At 54.7% G+C, this 20,492-nt stretch overlaps 1 protein-coding gene across 3 annotated transcripts in view; it reads left to right on the top strand.

Annotated features, from left to right (window-relative positions):
• EPHB2 (EPH receptor B2) overlaps positions 1–20,492 on the top strand; it is a 186,040-nt gene that overhangs the window by 65,838 nt on the left and 99,710 nt on the right. For all 3 annotated transcript variants that reach the window (XM_073794568.1, XM_033841608.2, XM_073794562.1), the window contains exon 3: positions 2,194–2,878. In XM_073794568.1, coding sequence (XP_073650669.1) covers positions 2,194–2,878 — 685 coding nt within the window. The remainder of the gene's footprint in view (positions 1–2,193; positions 2,879–20,492) is intronic.

The raw sequence follows: 20,492 nt of genomic DNA, 5'->3' as shown, positions 1-20,492 counted from the left end.
TCACCGTCATCATTGTCAGTCCTAGTATCATTCCCTCCTCATCCCCCTGGTCTCTGGGGAGGGCTCTGGGCTCCCACAGCCCATCCCTTCCCTTCCCCCCATCCCAGCTCCTCCGCTGGGACTCAGCTGCTACCCCAAGGAGCTGCGTCCCCCCACCCCCCTCAGGTCTGTGCTCTCAATAGGCAGGGCCCCAGGGTCAGGCCTCTTTCTGTGGCTCTTTCTTGTCACCAATTTTCCATCTGTGAAGGCGGCTGGGCGCACATCCCCACCCTGCCAGTAATGAGGCCAGGCTGGGCTGCAGGGCCCCCGGACGCAATTATTTGGGGTGTTTAGGCTGCAGGGCCTCTGCATGTTAATTAGAGAGAGGGGAGAAAGGCAGACTGCTCTAATTAAGTGCTCTAATTAAGTTCCGAAGAAGAGCAGTGATTGAAACAAGGGGCTGACTTTGTCACATGGTGCCACAAAAAAAAAAAAAATTAAATGCAACGTAGGGAGCTTCAGAGCCACCACTGAAGGAGCGGCTGGGCCAGCTCAGCCTTCCCCACGCACGCTTGCCCTTCACAGCATCAGCTCTCCCTGGGCTGGCAAACACCACCCCGCCCTGTGCAGACTTGGCCTGGAGAATCTGAGGGAGGCAAAAGGACAAAGAGGGTGACACCTCTCCCACCACTTGCCCCCGTCCCCCCCCAAAGTCACATTTGGCAGTTGGGGAAATAGAGCCCCAGAGAGGGGCAGTGACTTGCCTAAGGCCACACATCAGGTTAGCAGAGCTGGGACAAAACCCAGGACTCCTGGGCCACTGTTGGATCCTCATGTTTCAAGACAGTGCGTACAAGCATGGGTCTGGGTCTGGGTCTGGGTCTGTGTGACCTGGGTCAGGTGACCTCGCTTCTCTGGTCTCTACTCCCTCATCTAAAATAGAAATAATCCTACTTACCACATGTGATAATCATGACAAAGAAATGAGATCCTGTTACAGCACCCACCCTTGGCCCAGCATAGGTGAGTGGGGTTCACTCTGCTGTTGGGTCTACCCCAGACGCAGCCAGCCCAACACCAAGGGGGGCACAGGAGAAGGAGGGGATGGGTGGCTGAGCCCAACGAGCTCTCAGTCCCGCTGTGGAGACCAGACCAAGAGGGCCGGGGGTGCCGGGGGTGCCCGGCACTTGTCCAGGCAGGTTGTCCCCGAGGGCCCAAGGGAGAGTCGGTGAATGCGAACACTGCAGCTGGAGGGAGAGCCCGTGGCAAGAGGTTCCAGAGGATGGACAGAGAGACGAAAGGTGCTCGAGGGGTCACAAAAGTGTGAACAAAGGCGCAGCCTACGAGTGAGCTTGGCCTGTGAGCGTCTGTGGAGGGAACACAGCCTGTGCCCTTCCATTTCCAACTTTCCATGGCCCTGCCCAGCCCCTTCCAGCCGGGGGCCTTGGGAACTCGCAGCTGGGTGAGATCCCAGGCCGGGGCCCAGTGAAGCGCCGAAGTGCGGACCCCAGGCGGGAAGGCGGGAAGGTGTCCCTCCAGGCACCGTCTTAGCCACTTAAGGCCCCAGAGCAGAGCTGCTCTCATGGGGGAAGGCCTTGTCTTCCTGTTATGGGGGTGAGGGCTCTTCTTCCATTGGACTGGGAATCCCCAAGGGCAAGGACTGTGTCTCCCTGATCAGACAGGGAGCTCCCGGCCGGCAGAATTCCTGTGTCCCCCATCAGACTGGTAGCTCCCCAAGCGCAAGCTCTGTCTGCTTTCAGACAGGGTGGGCCTCTCCCTGGTTTCCCTTCCAGGTGGGAGCTTCCCAGGAACAGGGGCCACGTCTTCTTTATCAGATTAGTTACCCCTGGGGGTAAGGGTCACATCTCCCACGTTGACTAGGGCAATACCAAGAGCAGGGTGTGTGCCCTTCCCATCAGATTGGCATGTCTCCCTCATAGACTGGGGGATTCCTCAGAGCCAAGGCTATGTCTCCCGCTCAGCTTAGAGTTCTCTGATGGTAAGCATCATGTCTCCATCATCAGACTGGAAGCTCCCTTAGCTAGGGTCTGTGCCTCCCCCATTAGACCAGGAGGCCCCTGATGGTAGGTGTCCTGTCTACCCCCATCAGACTGGAGGATTCCCTAGGGAAGAGTCTGTGCCTCCCCTCTTAGACAGGGTGTTCCCTGGGGCTAAGCCCCTACCTCCCCCACCTGACTAGCATTTCACCCGCAGTGGGAAGAGGTGAGTGGCTACGATGAGAACATGAACACGATCCGCACGTACCAGGTGTGCAATGTGTTTGAATCGAGCCAGAACAACTGGCTACGGACCAAGTTCATCCGGCGCCGCGGCGCCCACCGCATCCACGTAGAGATGAAGTTCTCAGTGCGTGACTGCAGCAGCATCCCCAGCGTGCCTGGCTCCTGCAAAGAGACCTTCAATCTCTATTACTATGAGGCCGATTTCGACTCGGCCACCAAGACCTTCCCCAACTGGATGGAGAACCCGTGGGTGAAGGTGGACACCATTGCCGCCGACGAGAGCTTCTCCCAGGTGGACCTTGGTGGCCGGGTCATGAAGATCAACACCGAGGTGCGGAGCTTCGGGCCCGTGTCCCGCAGCGGCTTCTACCTGGCCTTCCAGGACTATGGCGGCTGCATGTCTCTCATCGCCGTGCGCGTCTTCTACCGCAAGTGCCCCCGCATTATCCAGAACGGCGCCATCTTCCAGGAGACTCTGTCCGGGGCTGAGAGCACATCGCTGGTGGCTGCCCGGGGTAGCTGCATCGCCAACGCGGAGGAGGTGGACGTGCCCATCAAGCTCTACTGTAACGGGGACGGCGAGTGGCTGGTGCCCATCGGGCGCTGCATGTGCAAAGCGGGCTTCGAGGCCGTGGAGAATGGCACTGTTTGCCGAGGTAAGGGCCACGGCGGGGCAGGTGCCCCTGCAAGCGTGTGGAGTTGGTGTTGGCTGCAGACTTGAACCTGGCAGCTGGGAGGGGAGGCTGGTGAGCACAGAGGCCTGGAGCTGGCCATGAGGCCCTCTGTGGCCAGGGTTTCCAAATCTACAGCCGTCGCTCAGCTTCTTAGAGGGAGGCGTTAAACAGCACTTCTTGAACGGTGGTGTGTGTACGTACTACAGGGGGTATGCAGGCTGATGTTAGCTGGGGATAAATGGTTCTCCTTTTAATTATTACGTAATGATGCCAGGTGACACTTCATTTCTTCATTTACAAAAGTGATGTGGTTTCCTTTTTAAGAAAATGTATAAGTCATAGTAAATAACACTTATAAGAGAACCTTCATTGAGCTTTTGCTGTATCAGTCAGTATAGGCCAGGCCACGCCGAAGTGACAAAACAGTAAAAGTTTATTTCTCACTTAATGCTACCTGTACATTGTGAGTCAGCTTGGGATTCCTCCCTCTGGGAGCCAAGCAGATGGAGACGCCCCCATTTGGAATGTTGTGATCACCAGGGCAGAAGGAAGGAGCAAGTGTGACAGATTGTATATGGGATCTAAATCTTCCCCCCCGGAATGGCTCAGACGTCACTCCTGTGCACGTTTCAATGGCCAAGGCAAGTGATGTGGTTACTTCCAGTTCAAAGAGATGGGGAAGTGCAGCTCCGCTGTGAGCCAGCCCTCCTGATTACCATTCTTACTGTGTGCTGAGCACTTTACATGTCTAACTCATTTAATCCTCACGAGAACCCTATGAAGGAAAGTGCAATTTTATAGGAAGAAATCACAGCTCATGCACAGTTCATACAGTGAATAAGTGGAGGTAGCACAGAATCTTACCCAGGCAATGTAATTCCAAACTACCCTCTTAACCACTGTGCCCCTTAAGTTAATTTAAAGAAAAATATTAAGTAAACAATAGTACAGGTAGTATTTGATTATGGCCAAGAGTCACCAAAGTGGTGTGTAAACATAAGAAGTTTGTACGAGGTACTGCATGGTGGTGAGAAGGCCGTGAAGGTAGACAGACCTGGGTTCAAATTCCAGCCCTGCCGGTTACTAGTTGGACGTCCTGATCCGAGTTGTGAAACCCTCTTTCATAGGGTAGTTGTGAGGATTCAAGACCTTAAGACACGTAAAGCACTTTTGATGGCTTCTAATATACAGTAAGAGGTTAATAAATGTTAACTAAATGAGATGCCACATATACAGCCCAGCGTGGCACAGGTTCTCTGCAGTGTGAGCTATGGTGGTGATGGTGGTGACATAGGAGACTTGAAGCCTGCTTGTGCCACTTCCTCTTGCCTTCCCAATTGGAATTGGGTCCTGGGGTGTTCCAGGCGCCAGGCTACGAGTTTGGACCTTTTCCAGGGGCCTCGAAGAGCCAGTTAGAGTTTAGCCCAGGGTAATCGCAATGATCCTCTCCTTTATGAAATTCTGTCGCATCCACCATCCCCATGTCTCCTCCCTCCAGCCCTCTGAGGCAGCATTTTAAGGGTCCTGGGAGGATAAGTGGGTGTATAAGAGACAAGAGCAGTGGCCTGTGGGGGAGCTGCTGCAGTGATCTCAGGTGATGATGGCTGCATGGACTGGGCGTCCACAGTGCTGGGGAAGAGGAGGGGTGCAGTCAAGGGACGTTTTGGCAGTGAGTGAGATGAGATGTGGAGACAGATTGGAAAGGGAGGAGGGAGAGGAATCAGAGGGAACCAGGAATTCCAGCTTGCAGGGCTGTGATTGTCTTGGAAAAGAAATGGGGGCATTGGGAGAAAAGGCTGGTTTCTTAGGGAAGACAACAAATCTGGTTTCCTTTACTTGAGTGTGAAAGTGCACAGCCCTGGGACATGGCAGGGGTGAGACAGGCCATGGGGAACAGAATCAGGCACTCATTGCCTATCGGTTATTCACTCGTCAACCCTGTACCTCCTCTGTGTCAGACCTTGTGCTAAGCACCAGGTAAGATAGAAGAGTGTCCAACTATGGCCTTGCCTTCTAGGAGCTCACAGTCTAGCAGAGGAGACCGACTGTAAATGAACAAGGGTGGGAATGTGTTAGACTTGTTTTAATAGGAACTGCTCAGGCTGAGGTGGGCACAGAAAAAGGGAAGGCTTCAGAGAGGAGGTGACATTGGAGCTGAGTCTTGGGAGAGGTGTACATTAATCAGGTGGCCCAGTCCTTCTGGAGGTTGGCTCAGCAGCAGCAGAGACCTGGGGACATGAATCAGTGTGCCTCATTAGGGGGACTGGTCAATTGTTTGGTGTGGCTGTGGCTAAGGGTGCAAGGAGAGATGTAAGAAGAACTGTGGCTGGAGTGGTGCCCAGATGAAGAGGTGTATTAGTTATCTATTGCTGCATAACAAGTTAGCCCAAAATTTAGCTGCTTAGAACAACAAGCATGTATTTATTTATTTATTTATGGCTGTGTTGAGTCTTCGTTGCTGCCCGCGGGCTTTCTCTAGTTGTGGCGAGCAGGGGCTACTCTTCGTTGCAGTGCACGGGCTTCTCATTGCGGTGGCTTCTCTTGTGGAGCACGGGCTTAAGTAGTGAACAACAAGCATTTATTACCTCAGTTTCTTAGAGTCAGGAACCAGGCACAGCTTAGATGGGTGCCTTTGGCTCAAGGTCTCTCCTGAGGTTGCAAGCAGGCTGTAGGCTGGGGCTGCAGTTTCATCTGAAGGCTTGACCAGGGAGGGATCTGCTTCCACATTCCCTCATGTGGTTGTTTGCAGGCCTCAGTCCCTCCCACGTGGGCCTCTCACACGTGCAGTGGCTTCCCCCGAGCGCATGATCCGAGAGAGGGAGCGTAAAGGAGAGAGCACTCAAGACAGAAGCCACATCTTTTTATAACCTCATCTCAGAAGTGACATCTCATTACTTCTGCTGTATTATCTTCATTAAAAGTGAGTCACCAAATTCAGTCCATGCTCCAGGGGAGGGAATTACACAGGGTGTAAATGCCAGGAGGTGGGGCCCCTGGGGCCATGGCAGAGGTGGCCTGTCACAGAATCAGAGTCTGAGCTGCTTCTTGCAAGGGGTGGGAGTTCGAGGTAATGCTGGGGCAGAGTGTGTCCAGTGCTGGCTTCCCCCCTCCCCCCCAGCCCCCAGACGAGGCCCAGCCCAGCCCAGCTGGCTACTGGATGTAAGTGGAGGCCAGTCAAGGTGTGATTAATGAGCTCAGGGAGCCAGAAGGACACCAGCTGCCGCTGTGGCATGTGTGCCGCCGCCCAGATGTGGGGCTGCTTCAGCCGAAGTCCCGCAGGCGCTGGCCCCGCCAGCCCAGATGTGGGGCCGCTTCAGCCGAAGTCCCGCAGGCGCTGGCCCCGCCAGCCCAGGACGTGTAGGAATGATGATTACTGTTCACATCTGGGGGTTGGCAAAGTGCTTTCCCCATCTCCAGCTCAGGGATTCTCAGCCTTTACTGTGCCTCAGGATCTGCTGGGAAGTTGATTAGAATACAGATTCCTGGGTCTGGTCCAGACCTCTTTCCCAGGTCTGGTTCTGTGCCTCTGAGGTAGGGCCAAGAATCAGCATTTTTAAACAAGCAGCACTGATACTCCTATACCAGGACTATTAGCTCAGACACACAATGTGTTCACACATCCTTGGCCAGACCGAGCAGGACTCAAGGCCAGCCCGAGCAGGACTCAAGGCCAGCCCCACCACCACCCCAGGGAGCATCCACCCTAAAGGGTGGGAGGGGACATCAGCAGAATCTCTGGGAGGGTGTGGTTTGGAAAGATCCATTTAATATTGAAACATAACATGATGGGGAAAGAAGCCATTGCTTTCTGAGAGAAATACAGATTAGAGAAAACTTGACGGTGGGGGGTGGGGGGCGGGGGGGAGTAGGTGAGTCCTCATGGGGAATGGCAGCGATCCCAGGGGTGGGCAGTGGTGGCTAATGATGGACTGGGTGTTCCCAGTGCACTGAGTGGTTCATGAAACTATGGACTAAACTGACTCATTCAGACCAACTTCCTCTAGTGCCTGTTTGTTGTGTGCAGGGCACAGTGGGGAGGGGAGGGGCTCGGAAAAGCCAATTAGCCCCTCAACAAGCATGTATTGGGTACCCCCTGTGTGCGTTTAGCCCTCTAACAGATATTGATTGAGTTCCTTCTCTGAGCTAGGCACATGCCAGTGCTAGGGAACACAGATGTGACCAAGAGGGACACATTCACTGCCCTCCCAGAGTTTTGGTCTGGGTGGGTGGATGGGGGAAGATGGAGGAAATAAAGTTAATAAACAAATAAATAAAATAGTTATAAACTGTGAGGAGTGAAAAGAAAAATATAGGGTACAACAAAAGAGATCAAAAGGAGGATCTGCTTTAGCCAGGTGGTTCAAGGAAGGCTTCCTGGAAGAGGTGTCATTTGAGCTGACTGAGGCTGTCCTGGGATGGCTGGAGGAGAGCTCCTGAGAGTCACAGTTTGGCTTCAAGTGGCTCGTGGGCAAGCAGAGCATGCAGACACAAGGGAATAAGGCAGAGCATGGTCCTTCCAGAAATGAAGTCTATCCAGGCAAAGTACTTTGAGAATATGAGGAAGAAGGCAGCTTTACCGACTGGGCATCTGGGAGGGCTTCAAGGAGGAGGTGACATTTGAATTAGGTCTTGAAGAGTGAGTGGGATGTGGATGGGTGAAGGGAGGGGAGGAATTGTAGGTCGAGAAACTGCATGAATAAAGACCCAAGGTGTGACAGTATAGGGCATGTTTGGTGGGTGTCCAAGGCCCTAGTGGGTGCAGAGCTGGGGTACGACTTTCTCCTCTTCATTCATCTATTCATGGTTCATTGAGTGCCTAATCTGGGCCTGCACTGGCCACACAGACACCAGGTGGGAGACTCCTGGGACTTCCTTCAGAAGAACTCTGCCCCCTTCCCCTACCCCAGTCCCCAGCCTCCTCAGGATCACAGTTCCCACTGGGGCTTGCCACCAGCTGATTTGCTGGTGGGGGGTTGGGGGGGGCAGGGGAGTGGCCTTGGAATTCCTCCTCTGCAGCAGCTGCTCCCACCCAAGCCCTGAGTCTGTTTGCCTGACTCTTTCCAGATGTTTATGGGGTTTACTGTGAATGTGTCCCTGCCTCAGTTTCTCCAAGTTTGTCTCCATATCCCTGTGCCCCTTGGTCTCTCCTTCCCTAATGAAGCCCCTACTTGCTACTCCCTGCCCATCAGAGGGAGCCCCCAGCCCAGCAACCGCTGGGGACCCGGACCTCCTCTCTCCCCACGGCAGACGTGCGTCTCTAACGGATCCAGAGGCAGTTCCACAGTGAGCGTGATTGCCGTGATGCTATTGGGGTGTAATGGGATTTTTCATGTTTAGCTTGGACAGGGAGAGGCACTGCGAGCCAGCGGGTTAGGGGGGTGAGGGGGTGGGAGGTGCTTGCACACACATGTTGAGCCCCTGGCTCCAACTCAGACTTCCCAGTTCCCAGCTGCCGGGCTTCTCCTCCCAGCCTCTCCCTCTCCTCCCCCTGCCCTGCTTGGCAGCCCCGAGCCCTGCTCTCTCCCCCACCCATGGCCTCTCCTTGACCTTGGCCATGGAGACCTGTTTCTTCAAACCCCAGCCCTGCCTCTTGCTAGCTGTGTGACCTTGGGCAAGCAGTGGACCTTCTCCTGGTCTTTGTTTTCCCATCTGCAGAGCAGAGTAAACAGATGCACTGCTGTGCAGAGTAAATGAGAAAATACCTAGAAAAGTGTTAGAAAAATAAGGACTTTTACAAACACTGTCTTGCCTGTGGACTTTTTTTTTTCTCCTAATGAGCTTTTTTATTTTGAGGAAAAAATAACTTTTCCTTATCACAAAAGCAATACAGGTTATTTGTGGACTCTTTAGAAATTACTGATAAGCCAAAAGGAGAAAATTAAAGTCACACAGAGAGTAACCACTGTTAACAGACGGGTGTGGATCCTTCTAGGTGTATTTAGATGTATTTAAACATATTGATCTTTTTAAAAAGAAAAAATAGATTCCTTCTGAGAATACATGAGGATTTTTGACTTATTAATATTTTGTGGGCATTTTTCCATGTCATGTTGGATCATCATTTGGGAAGGCTCTTAGAATTCCATAATAGCTAGACGTACCATAGTTTATTTACCAGTTCTCTGGTGATCCGCGTGGAGATTGCTTGCAGTTTTTCACTATCTTAAATGCTGGCATGGACTTCGTTGTCCCTCTGCCTTTTTGCACTGCTGCTGGCATCTGTGTAGGACATGTCTCCAGGCATGGAATTGTAGGGTCAAAGGGTATGTGCTTTTTTTGAGCTTTTGATGCACATTGCCAGATTACCATCCAGAAAGGCTGGGCTGAATTACCCTCCTGGCGGCAGTCTTCGAGAGTGTCTGTTTCCCCACATACTCACCAGCATGGGATATTATGCCTGTGGTTTTATTTTCTATTTCACTCCCAGAATCCTGTGCCTCCCCAGCCAAGGTAGGGAGGGGCCAGGGGTCCTCTCTGGGCCCTCAGGGTTGGATCCTGGGCCACCCTCAGGGTGGCCTCCTTCCCACCCTGCTCTCAGCTCCAGCCCTTCCCACAGAGGCCGAACCAGTGGCCCAGATGTATCTGGCAAGCCTCTGGGGGTGGGTGCGGTCAGTCTCGGGGTGAGGAGGAGGGAGGCATCCAGCTGGCAAGGCCTGTGCTGGCTGGGGAAAAGGGGGTGAGGGTTGGAGTGCTGGGTGGGAGGAACGGCCCAGACCCCCACACAGAAAGTTCTGCTGCTTCTCTTCAAGGGCAGGGTGGAGACGCCCAGCTTGGGGAGGGGGAAGGGTGATAGATAACCCCTCCAGACCCCCAGGCTCAGGCCAGGGCTGAGACCACACAGGCCAGCCTTTCGAGAAGGGAATTGGATGGGGACCCTGGCCAGTACAGGCTATTCAAGTCTTTGCTCTTAAAAATTAGAAGTACCCCCTCCCCACTTCCCCTTTTCTGTATGCTCTCAAAGCATCTATTTTTGTTCACAAATATCTATCCATCTCTCCATCCATTAATCCATCTGTTTGTCCATCTATCCAGCCCGCTGGCCAGCCAGCCATCAGCCATCCACTGAACTCCAGTTTCTGATTTTTTTGCTTCGTGGGGAGATCAGGTGATGTCTTCATAGAGGACCAAGAAGCTAACACATAGTGAATAACACTCCTCAGGCACCTGCTGTGCGCCAGTCCCTGAACCAGGTGTGGGGACTGCAGACATGAGGAAAGCCCTTCTTGCCCTCATGGAGCTTCCAGTCTGGTATAGAGGAGTTGGCTCCATCTGTAACTGTAACCTTGGGGCACTTGGGAGGGAGTCAGGAGAGAGCTGGGGAGGCTTCCTGGAGGAGGAGCCATTTTCCCAGGGCTTTGGAGAATGGGAGGAGGTGGAGGCAGGAAAAAGATAGTCAGAAATGATACTGATTTTCTTTTTTAACCCTGGCCTCTTGCTGACCCCCAGCCATCTGGGGGAGTGGGGGTACAGGAGAAGTATTCTTAGCCAAGGGAGAAGGGCAGAGGGGCTGCCAGCACTCTCAAAGGGCTGAATGAGGCAGAGGCTAAAAGGAGTCCTGAGAGGATTGGAGAAGGCCAGGGCAAAGGGTGAAAGGTACCTCCTGTGTGCCCAGCTCTGTGTCATATGCTCTGCTCCACTATCTTATTGAATCTTCCGTTGATACGATTAGGTCCATTTACAGATGATGAGACTGAGGTCCAGAGAGGATCAGTGAGTTTTCCAAGGCCACACAGCCAGTAAGTAGCCGAGGCAGAATATGAACCCAGCTTTCTCCAGCTTGCTGGGACAAGTGATTACCCGGGAGTGAGTGGATATCTGAATGTACTCTGCCCTGCCCACCTCCCCATTACCCAGGAGCCCCTGAGATGTAAGAAGAGTTTGACAAATAACCAGCTGAGGGGCTCACGTGTGAGTCTGTGAGACCTCAAAGAAAGGAGGGGGCAACCAGAAGGGCTTCCGAGGGGAGGAGGGAGGCTCACGGCTGTGCCTCGGAGGACACGTTGCTTTCATATCAAGAGATGTAGGGCATAACACACCATTGTAAAGCAATTATACCCCAATAAAGATGTTAAAAAAAAGAGATGTAGGGCAGGATGGAGCACAGTCCCAGGGCAAAGGCTCAGGGGTGGGGGAGCCCCCCGTAGGCCTCCTCTCCTCGTGCCAAGCCGTGAAATGGCCTCGGGGAAGGAGGCCCACCTACCCCTGGCTAACCTCCGGCCAGAGAGAAGAGTCCCCCCGGCCCCCACGCAACATTTACCAAGTGCTCACGTCATGCTCCCTTCCTGCCCGGTTACCTTCTGGAATCCCCCCATCTAATTAGAAAACTGAGACTGAGGGCCAACCGTCACACCCCTCATAGTTGGCAGAGGCAGGGGTGTACTCTCGTGCCTCCTACTTCTTGGAGGTGTCAGAAAGGCTTGGTGGACCAGGCAGCTCCCCACTCAGGGTCTCACTGACTCCCAGTCACCCTCGGGGTTAGGTATCCTCATCCCTATTTTACAGAAGAGGAAACTGAGGCTCTGAGAGGTGAAGCAGCTTGTTTGTCCAAGGTGACCCAATTAGGAAGGGATAGGATTTGAACTCAGGTCATCTGACCCTGGAGCCCCAGCGCTGCCCCCTCTCAGCCCCAGACTGGCCTCGGACCCTGAAGGCATCAGGTTGATGGGTTTGGCCGCAGGCTGCCTCCAGAACACTCTGGCAGGGCCATAAACAGCTGGGGAAGCTCCCTCCCTCCAGCGGCTGCCTTTTCATCTGGCTGGGCTTCGGGATCTGGCGAGAGAAGCCCGTTTATTGAGGAAGTTTATGCATTTAACAGTTTAAGCCTTTCTAAGCCTGTGGTACAACAGGATTTGGGAGCTGTTAACAATTCTGTGTGGTTAAGAGATTTTCATTGCTCTGCGGCAGCTGGCTCAGGCCCCACAGGCCCTGTTCTGGCCTCCACCCCGCCCTGCTGGGCACCTCCTCCCTAGGACCCTTTGTCCTCTGCCCCCATCCTGCTGCTTCTCCCTGCTCCCCCTGCTCCTAGTGTCTAGGTATGAGCTTGAACCTCAGAGGGGAACCGAGGCCCAGAGAGGGAAAGGGAGCTGCCCAAGGCCACACAGCAGGTAAGAGGCTTGAACTGAAACCTGCCTGGCAAAGCTCGAGTCCCTTCCCACACCCTAGACTGCCTTCCTTGGGTCAGGGGGGTGGTAGGACATTACGTTGTTAATTCTGCTCTGACAGAACTTATAAAACCCCTCTAAAACCAGCATCTGACCTCTACCAAGGCTTTGGAACAGGCCAGGGGTGGGGTCCCTTGCCCAGATCCACTCACCCTGTCAGGTACAGAGCTGGAATCAGAACTCAGGCCTCCCGAAGTCCTAATGAGAATTCTTCACACTATACCAAACAGGGTTTTTTTTTTTTCCGTAGCCTGGTGGGGGGTGGGGGGGATGCCATTTGTAATTATAATGTCTTACATATGTACAGTATTTATTTACTTACACTCTGCCTCATTCCAGAAGAGATTAGAGGCTGCTTTTGTGTAGCATTTGGTCTCACCCCGTGAGATACTTTGATCTGAATGATACCCACATGAGAGAAGCAAGGCGAAGGTTATTAGCGCTATTTTAGAGGCCAGGAAAACTGAAGCCGAGAGGGGACCAGACTCTCCCATGGTCACAGTGTACTTTGGTGGCAGAGCTGGGACTTGAACCCAGTGCTCCGGCCTCCTAGGCCCAGGGTCTCGCTGGGGCCCCTCGTGATGTTCAGTCAGATAGCCCCCATCCTTTGCCTCCACCTCCTCAGGGACAAGACCCCAGCGTTCCCTGAAACGCCTTAGTCTCCATCCTAGGTGGGGAGAGGTGGCCTGGAAGAGTTCCTGGTGGCCCCGAGGACACACGGTTTGTGTGAAGAGGAAGGTGTGGGTGGGATCGGCAGGATGTGAATCAGCCCCCGACAGCCATACGGGTAAAGGAGCCCGTGGCTGGCGGCCCAGGGGTCACCCTGAGGGCTGGGCTGCCCTTCGGACTCCTGCCCTCTCTGGTTCCTCGGGCTCTCTGCTCCTTCACCAGGCCTTCCCAGTCTTTTTTCCATGGAGGTTGGATGAAGCTGTTGTTTTCGTCACAGGGATTTGTTTCCTGGTCACGGTAACCCATCTGCCCGACCCATCCGCGAACCCAGGAGAGGGTCACAAACACGCAAGCACTCCCACGTCACTGGCATCCAGACGCAGCACGTGAACTTTATCTCTTGTCCTCTGCTCCCCACCCCACCCCAAACAAAGGGGCCAAGGCCACTGAGCACCAACTTCACACTCATAAAAGCTGAGGCCCAAAGACGTTAGATGAAATGGCTTATCCAGAGACCCAGCAATCAAACTCAGGGTCCCTGTACCCCACTCCCTGTACCTCCCGCTGGACTCCGATTATAAGTAACAGAGACCAGAGCCCAGCGAGGTAGGGACGCGCATTGGTTGAGTGCCCACTGTGCGCCCGGCCTTATGCCCTAGGCTTGGTGTAGAATACTGGGTCCCTGTAGTCCCCAGAAGTTGGGTACAGTTGTTATTTTCATTTTATAGAGGAGCAAGTGGAGGCTTAAGGAGGTTAAACAACCAGCTCAAGATCACACAGCTAATGAATGGTAGAGCCCGCAATGAAATCCAAAACCTGCCGTCTTCTCACTGGAATGTTTGTACGTCTCATTGTGAATAAAATTTTTTCACAATCCTTATCTCATTTGTCTCTCGACAACCCTAGGAAGTAAGAGAGATATCATCCCTGTTCTTTTTTTTTTTTTTTAATGTTTATTTATTTATTTATCTTTGGCTGCGTCAGGTCTTAGTTGGAGCATGCGGGATCTTTCACTGCGGCTCACGGACTCTTCTTTGCAGCACGCGGGCTTCTCTCTAGTTGTGGAGCACGGGCTCCACAGCACGCGAGCTCAGTAGTTGTGGCGGGCGGACTTAGTTGCTCCGCGGCATGTGGGATCTTAGTTCCCCGACCAGGGATCAAAACCACGTCCCCTGCACTGGAAGGTGGATTCTTAACCACTGGACCACCAGGAAAGTCCCTATCCCCGTTCTTCCGACAAGGAAATTGAGGCTCAGTGAGGTGAGGTGCGCTGCCCAAGGCTCACCGCTAGGAAGGGTCAGAGCTAAGACTAGAGCTGGGTCATTGGGTCGGTTTGACTCTGACACCCAGGCTGTGACCCTCCCAGCCCCCTTGCTGCTGATTCCTGTTCCGAGACCTCTCTTGAACCCGTTTATATCAGACCTCTGCCCCATCATTCCACTAAATCTGCTCCCAATCAAGGCCATGAGTGACACCCATGTCGCCAATTCAGCGGTCAGTTTCCAGGCCTTGGCTTCCCTGAGGAGCGTTTATCAGAGTGACCACTGTCTCCTGGTGTCCCTCGTGCCTTGCCGGGTGCTTCGTGGCCAGTTCCCACTCAACTCCCACCTCTCTACCTCGGAGGCCCCGGTGCTGAGTCCGTGGCCTCCTCTTCCCTCTCCCTCCCTGGGTGGTTCCATGCAGGCCCTCTCTGGTCAATCTCCAGCCTGGACCTCTTCTCTAAAGTCCAGATTCACATACCTAACTACCTAGTGGACATCTCCACCATGCTTCCTCCCTGTTCCCTGCCCTGCAGCCAGAGGTCCCTCTAAAATGTAGATCATGGGAATTCCCCTGGCTGTCCAGTGGTTAGAACTCAACGCTTTCACTGCTGGGGCCTGGGTTCGATCCCTGGTCGGGGAACTAAGATCCCACAAGCCGTGCAGTGTGGCCAAAAAAAAAAAGTAGTCACGTCCCACCTCTGCTCAGAATCCCCCGAAGCCCCTCGTCTTACATAATGCAAAAGCTGAAAGGTCCCACAGATCCCTCCGTGATCTGTCCCTCCCCTCTCTCGGACCCATCTTTTCCCATTTCCTCCTTGCCTCCTCCACTCCAGACCCGCTGACGTCCATGGTGGTTTCTTCTGCCTGGAATGTTCTTTCCTCAAGTGTCTACACTGATTGCCCTCTCACCTTCTTCAGGTCTCTGCCCGAACGTCACCTTTTCACCAAGGTCCCCCGTTGCCCTAGTTTTCCAAAGGGTGCGTATATATTCACATGCACACATGCACATACACACGCGTGCACGCAGCCCGTCCCCCTTCCCTGCTTTACTTCTCTCCGTTGCCCTTGCTGCCATCTGACATACTGTTTCTTTGTTCCTTACCTACTTGTCTCCCCAGCTGAAATGCAGGCTCCATGAGGGCAGATGTTTCTGTTTTGTCCACCACTGTGTCCAGTTTCTAGACTGATGTTTAGCTCATAGAAACTACTCCATAAATGTTAGCTGCAGAGACCCACTCACCCCAGTTTCACGCCCTGTACCCTCCCAACCCTGATGTGAGCGATGATGCTAACAGAGGCCCTTGGAGAAGCCGAGGGCTCTTCCGGCTCCAGAGGGACCAACTTAGCCAGGATGCATAGCAGATCTGTCTGTGGTTGGAACAGGTGTTTCCAGGCATGGATTGAGGGTTCTTTTTCTTGGGACTCAGCATTTCCTGTAAAAATCTTAAATCCAGGAGCTGGGGACCTCAGGGAGCATCCTTCAGTCTTCCTTGTATTTTCACATCAACAAACATTAATTCCAGCTCTTGCTCCCTTGCCTGCGCTGGCCCAATGGTGTTTGGACTCCCTGCATGGTCGACCTAGACCGGGGCCTGCTGGGGGACCCACCTCTCAGTAGGAGCCTGGGGGAGCCCACCACAGGCCCGGGTCTGTGCAGACGCAGAGCGGGAGGAGACGCCCAGCCCGCCGAGTCTCCGATCTCAGGTTCAGACCCCAGCCCTATTGCCTGACTTACTTGAGGAGGCCTTTGCTCTGAGCCTCAGTTTCCTCACTGTTAAATGGGGCCTGTAGTCCCAGCCTCACAGGGTTTAGAAGAGGCCCAGAGGAGTCATGCGAGCTCAGAAGATAGGAAAGCGATGGGGAGTGAAGGGGGTGCTCCTGCTTCAGGAAAGAATGTTCCTTGGCGGCAGGGGGTCAGCAGGCAGTGCACCTGGAGAGCAGAGCGTGTGTACATGATTAAGGGGGCCGGGGCTTGGTTGGTAATCCCCTCTCGGTTACAAGCAAGCCTGGGTACACAGCAGGTGCCTAATACATACTTGTGGCTTGGCGTTGTTTTAACTAGACAGGGTGCTTTTATTGAGCGGCACAGAAGCAGCTCCCAGAGTCAGGGTGCCTGGGTCCGAATATGGGCTGTCCTACTCGCCCTGGGACCCTGGCAGAGCACCTCCCCACCCCACCCCGTCTCTGGGGCTCATTGTCACCAGCTACAGAATGACTCTTCTGCACTAACACCCTCTGATTCTGTTCTTCCTGGTCCTCACATGCCCCTCGAGAGGCCAGCAGGGCAGCTGTGAGCATCTGCGACACCAGGATAGTGACCCCAGGTTACCTGCCACACTCTAGCGCCCTCAAGCAGGAAGGTTTAGAGACGTAGGTAAGAGCCAGCTGCCTAGGTTCTAATACTGGCGCTGGCATTTACCAGCTGTGTGGCTCCGGGCAGGCGACTCACTTCCCAGAGCCTCCACCTCCTCATCTAAATAATGGGTGTAATAATAAATGGAATGTTACAGGTGAGTCGTGAGGACTCAGTGCAATGATCAAAGTAAAGCACTGAACACAGCACCCAGCATGTGGCACGTGGTCAGTGCCGATCACAGCCTGGACCTTGCTATCTAAAGCTCAGGGCTGTTACCATCAGCTTTTGCAGATGAGGAGACTGAGGTTCATAGAGAGCAGGTGACTTCCTTTGCTCCAGGCCACTCAGCAAGTAAGACCCCTTAACCCCTCTTGTCCAGTGGAGCATGGGCAAAGGGCCAGGTGGGACTTGGGGGCCAGTCAGAGCTATTTCCCGCCTCTGACCCCTGTGTCCCCGGCAAATGCTGGGCCCAAAGCCTCATGTTAGGTTGGCTCCTTCCAGGGAACCAGACTCAAGCTTCTTCTCTTAGAGGCGTCACCATCTGATGAGCAACATTTTAAGGACCTGAGGGTGGTCGCTGGCCTCTTTGCGCCGGCTGGGCGGGCCACGAAGCTTTGGGAGCCCCACATCCGTATCCCTGGCAACTGCAGCCCTGGGCTGCCCTCCCCCCACACCCTGCTGTCAGAGCTGTCTGTCTGTGGGAGCTCCCTGGAGGCCTGGGAGGGATGTGCACACACACATGTGCTGGGTCAGTGCATCCGCGACACACCTGCCTGTGTGTGTGCACTGGCCCCGTTAGACGTGGGAGAGTGTGTGCTGGGCCTGCTGGGAGTCTGTGTGCCTGTATGTGTAGCAGTGTGCCCACTGACCCAACATCCATCCACGTGTGTGGTTGGAACACCTCTGGACATAAGAGCATGTGCGTACATTTCAGGGGTGGGGCCTGTACGTGCCCTTGCCCGCGCAGTTCACCCTGGAGCCCACTGGGAGTCATTACTGCCTTTGTGTTTGTATGTTCCTGTGTCTGTCTGACCTGTCCCAGCACATGTGTGTGCAGGATCACTTGGACCAGTGCCCATCCAGGAGCATAGGTGCCACAGAATGAGTGTGTGCACCCATCATTGTATGAGGGGATCCCTGTCCTTGGGTGTGTGTGTCCTGGGTCAAGTAGGTGTGTGTATGTTTGTGCATATCCAACCACAAGGAGATCAAGCCAGAGTGTATATGTTCACGTATACATTGTATCAAACCAGATGCACATGCACTTGGAAATGAGTACTTGTGAGCATGCGTGTCTGTGGTGCACTGGACCCACCAGTGAAATACGTGTGTTGGCGGCAGGGGAGGGTGGGGGAGATACACACATACACACACTCACACACACACTTTCTGGGGGCCAGAATGTCAGGGCCATTGATTTTCTGTCTCTTAGAAATTCTCTTTGAGGTCCTCTTCATGTCTCTTTCATGAACCAAAGTCAGTGGCTCCAACATCCTTAAAGCAAATCGGGCCATTTTGCAGCAAGCCTCTATCCTTGGCCTGCCCGCCTTCCCTGCTGGTTGTGTGCACAACACGTCCATGCAAAATGTGCTTATGCTGTACAGGAAAGCATGGGGGGGCCCTGGAGGGGTGCGGTGATGGTGCTGGCCCGGGTGAGTTCTTCACCAGGCTCCGATGTTTTCTGGTCGGTGGCCTTGGGCATTGCCCTCACTTCCCAGAACCTCCGGTTTCTCATCTGCCAAAGAGGTCCAGACGGTGGTAAGACATGACCGCAAGGCCCTGCCCAGGCTGGGATCGTCATTCCTCTCATATCTGTCTGAGGTGTTTTGTTTATGCAGCACTTTTGCCTTCTTCCTGGGGAGAAAGGCTGTGTCTACACGAGACACCAAAGCAGGGCCAGTGGGGGACAGGCCAGCAGAGGAGCCATGGTGCTTCTAGGAGGAAGGGAAGGGGCACATTTGAACTGTGTCGCCCCAACCCCGTGCACCCTCTCTGTGTTATCCCCACTCCACAGAGGAGGAAACAGGCCAGAGAGCTGCAAGGGCCTGCGCGAACCTCCCAGGGGGCAGCAGGGGGCAAGCCAGCATTGGGACCCAGGTCCAGCCGACTCCTAGGCCTTCCTGAGCATTCGGAGAACACTTCCTAGAGCAGATGGGAGCAAGAGGTTAGACCTCGAAGGATGCCCATTCCCCAAAGCGGGCTGGGTGGCATACAAGCCCAAGGCACTGCATGAGTAGAAGTGGGGAAGCACGAGGCGGAGGAAAGCAGGCCCTCAGCCTCTGCCTCCCAGGAGCCTGCTCTGGCTCTCCCCGCCCTCTCCCCGCCCCGGCGCCCTCCAGATGGGCAGCCCCTCGCTGAGGTCCCTTCCCGCCCCTCGCGCTGCAGTCTTTGTGGCCCGGGAAGAATGCCTCTCTTTATCTCCCGGACGCCCCTTCCCTTTGATTCTCCTCTCCCCAGCGTTTCTGCCAACCTCTGCGTGTTGGGAATCCAATTAGAGGAACGGACAGAGAGAGTGACAGCCGCACCGAATCCCGCCTCGGTCCCTCCGAGCACGCCCGGCGGAGCTGCAGGCAGCGCGGGGCCTGCTTGTCATGCCAGGCCCAGCGCTGGGCTTTGTGGGGATTAGCTGCCGGGGGCGGGGGTGGGGGGTGGGGTGGGGGGCTCTCCCCAGATGGGACCAGAAGTGATGCTGGTGAGTGTCACGTCCCGGTGAGAGTGGAGGGGGCCACTCTGCTCTGTGTGGAACCCAGCATGGGGAAGAGGGGGGAAGGTGCCAGGAGGCAGGGTGGCCTTGGCCTGGAGTGGGCTACCTTGGCCTGTAGGGGATGCCTGGGGAAGTGATGGCCCAGCCCAGTCGGGTTATCTGGTTGCAAAGCTAGACTCAAGCAGAGCTGGCAGCCAAGCTCGGGTCCACCTGCTGTTGGGGAGACACCTGAATCTCCGCCTAGGAGGGGCCGCAGGGGTTCGTGTGCTTGCAGGGGTGGGATATTGATGCTTCATTTGCAAAATACTTTACCTGTGATTGGGAGGGGAAACCCCGAGGAATGGAAAGCGGGGCGGCCACTGCATGGTGGTGTCTGAAGAATCACCCACCACAACTGCTCCCTGGCCTGGCTGCCAGGTCAAGGCCAAGACCCTGCCCTCCCACACCCACCGCCATGAAGTTATCCTCTTGGTTTACTGCCAAGGAACATGAGGGTCCCAAGGACAGAGGGCCAGTCTGAGGCAGAGCTAGGATTTCTCTAACCCCCTCCTACCCCCGGGTCGCCCTGACCCCACCCCCAACTCCTAAGTTGGGAGAGTCCCCGGTGCCCCCTCCCCAAGGAGGTATTTGGTGGCTGAAGAAATGGATTTCTGGACCTCAGGGAAAGCAGCAGCCTCATCCCCAACCCCAGGAGCACCAGGCAGAATATGGGCCAACAAATGCCCCAGCCTCTCCAGAAATGGCTGGAGCCTACAGTGCACTGGGCCTTGTCCTAGGCCCAAGCACAGAGAGGGATTTGCATCCAACGTGGCTTCCGCCTCCAGGAGCTCACAGCGATGGCATATGTAAAGGGGAAGCTCAGGACCGTGAGGGCCCACAAGGGACACGGGGAGGCGGGGATGGGACCACACTCAGCCCGGGCATCCCAGCGGGCTTCTTAGAGGAAGCTGCACCTGAGCTGAGACCTGGAGAACGAGCAGAAATAGCTTGAGGAGGCGCCGAATATTCTAGGCATGAGAGGCAGGGCAGGTGTGGGGCTTCCCGGGGAGAAGCCCCTGCCCACCCTCATCCCCATCCTCATTCCACAGCTGCCTGGGCTGGGCAGGGCTGACCCACCTCCTACCCCAGAGCCCCAGCGGGGCTGCACAGCTGTGACCACCTCCCGGGCCCGGCAGGGTTGGCAGCTTGGGGTATCAGCATCTTAAGTAAGAATCATCACGGAGGTGGGACGGGAGGGCCAAGGGAGGCCACAGTGCCTAAGAGCACACATTAGAGAACCGGGCCTCTTACATACACTGGCTCCTGGGATCCCACATCAACCCGGGGAGCAGGAACCACCACCCTATTTTACAAGTGAGAAAATGGTTCAGAGAGGCAAAGGGGTTGCCCAGACTCAGAGAGTATGTTAATTTATGGGACCAGCATTTAAACTCAGGACCCCCGT

The sequence above is a fragment of the Tursiops truncatus genome, chromosome 1 (assembly GCF_011762595.2).
Source record: "Tursiops truncatus isolate mTurTru1 chromosome 1, mTurTru1.mat.Y, whole genome shotgun sequence".
NCBI lineage: Eukaryota > Metazoa > Chordata > Mammalia > Artiodactyla > Delphinidae > Tursiops > Tursiops truncatus.
Note: the sequence above shows the minus strand (reverse complement) of the source record. Positions and strands in the feature narration are given on the sequence as shown.